The 9,624-nt window shown below is 42.4% G+C and overlaps 1 protein-coding gene across 1 annotated transcript; it reads left to right on the plus strand.

The window, feature by feature from the left end:
* The first annotated feature begins 4,768 nt into the window (after positions 1 to 4,768).
* On the plus strand, positions 4,769 to 5,710 carry LOC131817399 (vomeronasal type-1 receptor 4-like). Its single transcript, XM_059150685.1, has one exon. The coding sequence runs from the start codon at positions 4,772 to 4,774 to the stop codon at positions 5,708 to 5,710; it is 939 nt and encodes a 312-aa protein (XP_059006668.1). The 5' UTR covers positions 4,769 to 4,771.
* The last annotated feature ends 3,914 nt before the right edge of the window (positions 5,711 to 9,624 follow it).

A 9,624-nucleotide genomic window follows, 5' to 3' on the forward strand; every position in this document is an offset into this window, starting at 1 on the left:
GGATGCTGTGGAAACAGGGTTCTGGGGGGAGAAGCATCAGCCCCTTCAGGGACCGTGCTGAAAAGGCTTATTCGTGGGCCCTACCGCGGCTGTGCCTCAGTCTTTCAGAGAGGGGTTCTCCTATAGATTCGGTTTCAACAGGAATTCAGGAGATTCACGTACCCTTTGAGAGGCAATGTCTGGCTAAGCAGTCCTCAAGGCTGGATTCCCATTAGGATCACCTGGGAGGTTTTCAGAACGACCGTCTCCTGTGCCCTGCTCTGTTCATAGATACCATCCTACCGCTATGTACTCACCGCGAAGGGGCTCTCTGGGGTCGTTTTTTACAACGTGAGTGTTCTCACGCTCCACCCGTGGAGCTGGAGTCACCTGCTAAACCTGCATGCACCCCTCACCTCTGCTCAGCCCCCATCAGACTTCTTCATTGCACACCATCTCCTTATTGTCATCTTCTTGATACTGTTCCTACATGATCACTATTCCAGGGACTCCAAGGTGATCCTCCTCCCTTTCCATCACTCCCACAAACCACACCATCCAGACTCTTCTTTGTCTTGCCAAACATCCACTCCCAATTCCAGTATCTCCCCCTGGGTCCTCTATGCCCAACACCATCCAGTGTCCCAGTCTCAATTCCTATATGAACCCAATCCATACCCACACCCATTACCCCACCTCTATCACCTTGACCCTTTCTCCTGGCTCCCTGGCTCCCTCACTGTCCTGTGCCTCTATTGCTTCAGTCCTCATGTTCAAGGTCTCTTCTCCTAAACTCTCCTAATCCTCTCCTCGTCTAACCTTCTCTATCTGCCTTGGACCACACTCTCTTCCTTCAAGGTCCACCTAACCCCCACATATTCTCTCCCTCCACTCCAAACAAGTTTTAAATCCTGTAAGACTCCTATGAATTTCACCAACCACAGACCATGAATGTCTTCCCTACGAAGTGCCCATCCCTGTTTTCTCCTTCATTCCCGTGAAACCTTGCTTTACCCAGATCCCAATATACCCCATACCTTCACTTCCTGGCACACTTTGTGTTCTTGCACCCTCAAATGTGGCAGTGTTCTCTGTGACATCAAACACAGTTGTCTTTTATCCCTCCTCATTCTTTCTTCTTCTATACTCTCCTTCCCTTCAACCCAAGACCTTGGCATAACTGTCTTGTCCCTATGCCCTTCTTTCCCTGTGCCTTCTCTCTCACCTGCTCTATCAGACTCCCATGAACTTCCCCACCCCACATACTCCAACATTCCCACCACATGACATGACCTAGGGTTGTAATGCTCAAAGAAATTTTTAAGGCTGTGTATTGAAAATATTCTCCTTGTGGATTGTTGCAGGCTTGGAAGAATACAAATTATAAAAAGGGGCCCCATTTCTGGCATCCAGAGGTCTGGAGATATAACTCTTCTTCTGTATATGAACATGTCATGATGAATGTGTTAGCCAATTGTGTCATAATGAATGTGAACTATTTGTGTGAAGGTGTGGTGAACATTAAGGTCGATGAGAGCTAGCTTGTATGTGTGCCTGAATGTTTGTGAGTTTCAACTGCAGTTGTGTAAGTACATGAGTGACTATGTGTCTACCAGTATGTGAGTATATGCGAATGTGGGTGTGCATACACACGTGTGTTTCCATCTGCATGTAAGTGGATAAATGAGTTCATGTTTGTGTGCAGTCTTAGTTGCCCACCATAATGGCTCTGACTTGAAAATGACTGCTCATTGCACAGTGAAGTTGCATCACATGTGGATTTGTTTGTAGGGAAAAGCGAAGGATCAGTTTCAACTCCTAATTTGTATATCTTCTTACCAAAGCAGCAAGAGCTCATTACTGCAAATTCAAACACAACAACAACAACAACACAGTAAAGAATTGTTGTAACTGTGTGATCTTCTTAAATTAAGTAGGTGAGGGTTGGCTCATCCAAAATCTTGTAAATCTTGTAAAATCTTCTAGTTGAGCCATCTGGTCTTCTGTTTTAAATCTGTGAAACACTCTTTTAGAAACTTCGTTCTTTCTTCTGTGGATATTGTTCTGTCTGTATTTCTTATGAAGAGAGGTCAGTTATGGTAAAGCACATGTTCCTAAACAATGATCCTATTTACTGGCACTGAATTGTTCAAACAAGACCAAATTCATTAACTTTGATTTGTGAAACAATTTCTAACTGTGTTGTATACATCATGTTGCTCCTTTTACTTGTATCTCTGAATATTCTGCCCAGGTATTTTGTCTCATTCTCTAATTGATTGGTTCAGTTCTGTGGTCAGAAGATTAACAAAGTTTCGGGGTAGAGAAACTTCTCTGGGAAGTGTGGAATCCAGTGAGACTCACACACCTGGCCACAAGTCCCTCATGTGTCAGAACTCAGTATTTGCTGCTGTCCTTCAGAGAAGACCCCGTCTACACAGAGAGACCAAGGAGAAAAGAGCCTCTCACAAATACTCAAATAGTCTCCTATGGGGTTCTAACTAGAAACTTATAATTGTTTTTTGTAATTAACAACTGGGGAAATTTTTCAGAAACATCTTCAGTTCCCAAACTCATATTCCCAGTGCAGCTACAAATGAAATAATTGCAGTTTTGAGGGTGGAGACCTCACAGAATCATGAGCTTATATCCCAGGGTCTGACTGCCCCCCTCCCGCACACATACAGGCTGCCATGCCCTTCACAGTAAGCAGCTCCCGGCAGCAGGAAGGTGTTGGTAAGGATTTCTACTTCAAACTGAGAGGTGGTGTCCATTTAAGAAAAGGCGTCTCAAGAATCTGGGTGAGTGATCGTATCAGAAAAGGACAATGTTCTGTGTATCACCTGATTCATTCTGAAAGCCATACAGGAAGGTGGAGTAATTCTGAGGCTTGAACTCAGCTCGTAAAGAGATGGGGTGTGTTTACTGCAAGTATGAATACTCACTGATTCTTAGGTCCTTAAAGACTGAGCTGTAAAATCAACCTTCTGCACAGCCACATCCTAGGAATTGTAGACTAAATGCTCAGGGTTGCTAGCGGTGCACCTGTGACACCTCCATGCTTGTAGTGAAGAATATAGTGCATGTACAGGAAGCATGTGACCCTGTGAGGAAAGTATCATCCAAATGGTAATGGCTTGAATGGACAGGGGTCCTCTAACTCTGGATCTACCACTAAATTTTGGGGACACTACCTGAGCCTGCACTGGAAATCTCCATAATCTGTCAGTGACAGCGAAACATTCATTTTGAAGGTTAGGAAATGAACAAGTAAGGAACAGGTAACATAACAATGATGCATTACAGATGGTAGCTGTCAGGTGTTTATCATGTTCTCTCCACCCATTTAAAAATTATTCCGGACGTCTGGGTAGCTCAGTTGGTTGAGCATCTGTTTTTGGCCCAGGTCATGATCCCAGAGTCCTGGGATTGAGTACCACATTGGGCTACCTGCTAAGCAGGAAGCCTGCTTCTGCCTGTCACTCTGTCTACTTGTTCTCTCTCTCCCTCTCTCTTTGTCAAACAAATAAATAAAATCTTTAAAAAGTTATTCTACTGGCAATATAAAAACCCAGTGCTTAGACATAGAGAGTGCATAAAAATATATGCCTTACAGATGCCAATTTGCAGTGAAGTGTCTTATGGTAATATCATTCACAAATCTGAGTGTGTTGTTAATAGCTTTACTTAACTGAAGTATTAATAAATGGATAAGTATATCATTTGAAATCAATACTAACTTAATTTCTGCCTTACACTATTATTATTTTTATCATGTGTTAGTGCTTTATGTCCCAAAGTTTAAAGAATTACTTGTGATTATTCAACGATTCCTGTGATTGCTACCATTATACTTTATTCCTGACATAAAAGCAAAGGAGTCTTTCTGTGGCCATCTTGATATCAAGCCAGTCTTGCATGCACTACATACAACTTGTAACAGGACAGATTCCTGCAATGTTCTGCTACTAACAGTGCATGTACATTTACTAAGATATTGAACACTTTACCCATAATTGATATTGTCCTGTCCAGTAAATCATCACAAGTTAATGGAAACTTGTAATGAAAATTATAGACTATCACCACTCTACAATCAACCATAAGGTGGCAAATCAAAACTAACTGTACATCTGGATTGTTTGATGAACACAGCTACTGAGCTTTCTTTCTTTTTTTTAAGATTTTATTTACTTGAGAGAGAGTGAACATGAGAGAGAGAGAGAGAGAGAGAGAGAAGGCACACAAACCAGGAGAGGGGCAGAGAAGCAGACTCCCCGCTGAGCCGGGAGCCAGATGTGGGGTTAAATCCCAGGACTCTGCAATCATGACCTGAGCCGAAGGCAGACATTTAACCGACGTAGGCACCCAGGTGCTCCAGCGACCTTATTTTCTTGCAGACCATGGTCGCTCAGTGAACTATCCCCATTTCCAGCCCAACCGGTTCTCAGTCCCCACACAGTCTGAAGGAACAGATGTGGAAAAATAACTGGCCTCTCTGTATGTCTGTTCTCTTCCTCTTTTAGTTACATCCACAGTAGTCCTGGCCTCATAGGGTCGTGAAGCATGAAGAAGTTCTCACATGAGTGCCCTCACAGGACAGATTTTACATTATAAGTGCTCTTAAAAGTTCTATGTTCAGTCCTTGGAAGGCTGTGTTTCCAAGGGGGAATGAAGGGAAGGGCGAACATACTGGAATTCTGCTGATGTGATACATTTGGCCCATGCCTCGCGCTCCCACAAAGGACATTTTAGCTCAGCAGGCAACTAACAGTGTCCGGGAACAGAGAAAATGGCCAACAGCGAACTGGTGGTAGGACTGATCTTCTTAACACAGACGATGGTTGGCATCCTGGGCAATTTCTCACTTCTTTATCATTATATCCTCCTTTCCTTCACTGACTACAGGTCGAGGTCCACAGATTTCATTCACAAGCACCTGACTGTAGCCAACTTCTTAGCTCTGCTCTGTAAAGGAGTCCCCCAGACCATGGCAGCATTTGGGTGGAAACATATCCTTAGCCACTTTGGATGCAAACTTCTTTTCTTTCTTCACAGGATGGGGAGGGGAGTATCCATCGGTAGCATCTGCATCTTGAGTGTCTACCAGGCCATCACGATCAGCCCCACAAACTCCTGGTGGGCAAAGCTTAAAGTAAAAGCTCCCAAGTACATTGTTCCCTCTATTTTCCTGTGTTGGATGCTGCAAATGCTGGTAAATGCCATTTTCCCTGTGTATATAATTAGTGCATCGAGCGACAAAAACATCACAGGTGAAAAGAATTTCGGATACTGTTCTTCAGTTCGTCATGAAAAAACCACAGACTCATTGCATGCAGTATTGCTCTCACTCCCTGACATGCTATGTTTGGGGCTCATGCTCTGGGCCAGTGGCACCATGGTTTTCATCCTGTTCAGGCATAAGAAGCAGGTCCAACATATACGAAGAACTGTCTCCGCCAGGTCCTCCCCGGAGTCCAAAGCCACCAAAACCATCCTTCTCCTGGTGAGCACCTTTGTCTACTTTTATTCCCTCTCCTCTGTCTTTCAAGTTATTTTGGCTCTTTCTGATAATCCTGGCTGGATCCTCGTGAATGTCACTGCAATGACAGCTGTGTGTTTCCCAACTATTAGCCCCTTTCTGCTCATGAGCCACAACTCCAAGGTACCCAGGCTCCTCTTTGCCTGGAGAGGGAATATAAAATCCCCTTATCTTAGGAGAAATATGTAAACTGTATGTATATCTACAATGTACAGTTGCCAATTCATTCATCCCCCTCAGGGTCCTAAATAAAATGAATCCAAGACAACAGTAAACAGGACATGCGAGCATCTTCTTAAAAATAAACAATAAATCATGACAATATTGTAATGAAACACCATTATCTTCTAAATACTTAAATAATTGAAGTTTTCCTAATACTTCCAGTAAAGGAGTACAGAATTGACGCAATAACAAACACCAGGACTTGACACAACCTGGATATTACAGAGCAGTCTTCAAGTGTGTGGCTTTCAATCTAATGCAATAAATTTCCAAGAAAGGAACCTGGCACACAGTTTCAGGAAAAGGTGTATGAACATGGGGTAGAGCATGGTCCTGTCATTCCTCTAACTGAAGAAAACAATGTCCCCACTACATAAAGAATAGCCTGAGTGGAGCTGGAGGAAACGTCCATTCTCAGGCAGTGGTGTTTCTGGGAGCCAGTTATTAAGTTTTGTAGGTAAGTCACATCCTTAGAGAGAGGGCACTGATCTGTTTGAAATATGAGGTGGTGAAGGGAGATGAGCATGTTGACCATATTTTCATGTAGAAATGGCCAGATTAAAGAGGAGCAGGGCAAAGGAAAGCACAAAAACATAGATATATTTCTGCTGGTCTTTAAAGATAATCAAGTGAGTGCTGACAACATAAACAGACATGTGATGAGATTTGGAGAAAGTGGTTTTCTCTGTAATGTTAAGGTGATTTGGGTGTATTGGCAGGAAGGTGGTCTGGAGACCCAGCCTCAGGTCTCCTTCAGGGCACACACAGTCCTTTGGGCCATTTACACCGAGCCTGAGCTGGGAATTTGAATCCAGAGCTCATCCTCTTCTTTCACATTTGTCCAGCCACATGGAGAGGAACTAGCCAATGTTATCATGTTTATTAGTTATCTAAAATGGCGTGCAAGTATCAAATACATGTCCACCCAGACACTTCAGATACTTACTTCTTTTATTTTTTGAAAAGATTTTATTTATTTATTTATTTGGCGGGGTGGTGTGAATGAGTGAGCAGGGGATGGGGAGGAGTAGAGGGGAAAGAATCTGAAGCTGATTCCATGCAGAGTATTACTGGAGTCAAAACCAAGAGTCAGGTGCTCAACCAACCAACCGACCAAGCCATTCAGACACCCCGATACTTATTTCTTTTAAATGGCTGATAAGGAGTGTCAAGGACAGATATTCTACAATGTGCTCTCACTGCTTTCTTTTACAGTTTAAAAAATTTTACTCCTTTATTTAAGAGAGAGAGTGTGTACAAGAGACCGCACAAGCAGAGGGAGCAGCAGAGGGAGAGGAAGAAGCAGGCTCTCCACTGAGCAAGAAGCCCACAAAAGGCTTGATCCTAGGACCCTGGGATCATGACCTGAGCCAAAGGCAAATGCAGACCTGACTGAGACACCCAGGAGCCCCTCTTTTACAATTAAAAAAAATTTTTTTAGATCTTATTTGAGAGAGAGGGAGAGAGAGCATGAGAAAGAGCAAGGGCGAGCGCCCATGAGCTGGGGGAGGGGCAGACGGAGAAACAGACTCCTTGCTGAGCAGGGAGCCTGACGTGGGGCTCTATTCCAGGACCCTGGGATCACAACATGAGCTAAAAGCAGATGCTTAACCAACTGAGCCACCCAGCACCCTTCTTTTGGATTTTAAAATCTAATCAAATTATAAAGCCACTTCTAGAAACCCAAGAACCAATTCAGAAAACTCACCCTTAAATCCTGTTTCTCTTGATCCACTCTTGGTCATAATGGAATGATAGTTTGATATTTCTAAAATGGAATTCTATACAGCAATTTGCCAGTGGATGGGCCACGACAACAGGCAATCATAAATTCTCCACTTAAATGAAAAAAGTCAAATACAAATTTGACTTTAAATGCTCTATTATCTTTACATTAAATACCAAACAGACTATAACAACGTGTGCTGGCAGAGGTCATAGCTGCGTTTACCCTGTGAGTAGTGACAGACAGGGAGAGCAGATGGGAGCTTCCAGGGGTCTGATGATCCTCTTTGCATTGATATGAGTGCTGTGTACAGAGATGTGATCAGTGATCAGATGTGATCAGTTTCATTATCTGTGCACTGTATCTGTATTTTTAAGTTAAAAGAAAATACATATCACCAATAAAAACCATGGGATATAGTGAGTATATTTATACATAATGTCCTTGCATTGTGAAGGAGGAGTTTAAACCTATTCAAGAAAAAAACTCTGATTACCTATTCAAATCATGCGGAAATTTCTAGGTTGAAAACCTAGCCAATTATAAGTATACAACTTCTAAAGAAAAGAGGCCAAATATACACTTGTTTTTAAAAGTTTCTTCTGGACATACAGGAATTGAAATAGAAAATAAGAATAAAGTCAACAATAAGCACTACCAGATATTTACCCAAAAGATACAAACATAGTGATTTGACGGGGCACATGTACCCAACGTTCATAGCAGCAATGTCTGCAGTTGCCAAAATATGGAAAGAGCCCAGATATCCATTGACAGATGAATGGATAAAGAAGACACGGTCTATATATACGATGGAATATTGCTCAACCATCAAAAACAGTGAAATCGTGGCATTTGCAATGACGTGGATGGAACTAGAGGGTATTATGCTAAGTGAAATAAGTCAATCAGAAAAAGACAAATATCATATGATTCCATTCATATGTGTAATTTAAGAAACAAAACAGATGAACATAGAGGAAGGGAAGGAAAATAAGGAAGATGAAAACAGAGAAGGAGGCAAACCGTAAGAGACTCTTAACTCTAGGAAACAAACTGAGGGTTGCTGGAGGGGATGGGAGTTGGGGGATGGGGTAACAACTGGGTGATGGGCATTAAAGAGGCACTTGATGTAATGAGCACTGGGTGGCATATGCAACTGAGAAATCACTAAATTCTACCCTTAAATTAATAAAAAATTGTTAGAGAGGTAGATATCCTGTGTTCTTACCACTATAATATTAAATTAAAACATGTGGTCCTGACACCTCTTGTCTGGAGCGCCTAATTATAAAGTTATCTTTTCCTTAAAGGCTGCTTCTCTAACTTCAAGAGAGAAAGTAGCCTGTTCGTAATCATCAAGTCACAGATGTTTTCATTAGAGACACAATTACTGTTTTCATGAAGTGCATCCTATGCCCAGACTTAGAAGAAAAACAGCTGTTGTAGTCCAGAAACAACTGCAGATGGGTGGCTCCTGCGTAGGATGAAGTAATTCTTATAGTTTCTTCATACTCTTTATTATAAGCATGGTAGTACTGTAAGTACACCTCTAATAGCACTGAAAATTTAATATATGATTCCTGAAAGGAAATGCGAGCAGTCTATTTACTTCATAACTATAACATTTAAGCACCTTAAAAGTCAGATTTAATTTATCACTAAGTTTATCAACAGTTTATCAACAACTGTCTTCATTGACAATCGCACTACGTTGCACTAGGAGCCATCAGGGATTGGCACAGGGTTTAGGACCCCCATCCTCATTACTCGCTCAATGCTTCACTGAGGATTTATTCCACCTCTCTATCTGGCCTTGCCACTATGTCTCTTTCTCCTCCAGACATGAACACTTACTCAGACTTCCTTCCTTGCAGATTCTGCCTCTGGCTGAAATTAAAATTACTCACTGGAGGGGCGCCTGGGTGGCTCAGGCGGCTAAGTGTCTGTTTCAGCACAGCCAGTACATGTGGGGGGGCAGGCAGCTAAACTCAGAGAAAGGTTTGTGAATTTATGATCTCACCTCCTCTCAGAACCGCAATTATTGTTTCTCCTGTAGGTGTAATGACAGCGCAGGCTTGGGGATCTGGGAATGTTTCTATAAAAACTTTTTCCCAGTTGCGAATTACTTAAAACAATTACAAGTTTCTTC

Source organism: Mustela lutreola, chromosome 16, assembly GCF_030435805.1.
Source record: "Mustela lutreola isolate mMusLut2 chromosome 16, mMusLut2.pri, whole genome shotgun sequence".
Lineage (NCBI taxonomy): Eukaryota > Metazoa > Chordata > Mammalia > Carnivora > Mustelidae > Mustela > Mustela lutreola.

Coding starts and splice junctions, on each gene's coding strand:
- LOC131817399 (XM_059150685.1), top strand. CDS start 4,772: ATGGCCAACAGCGAACTGGTGGTAGGACTGATCTTCTTAACACAGACG.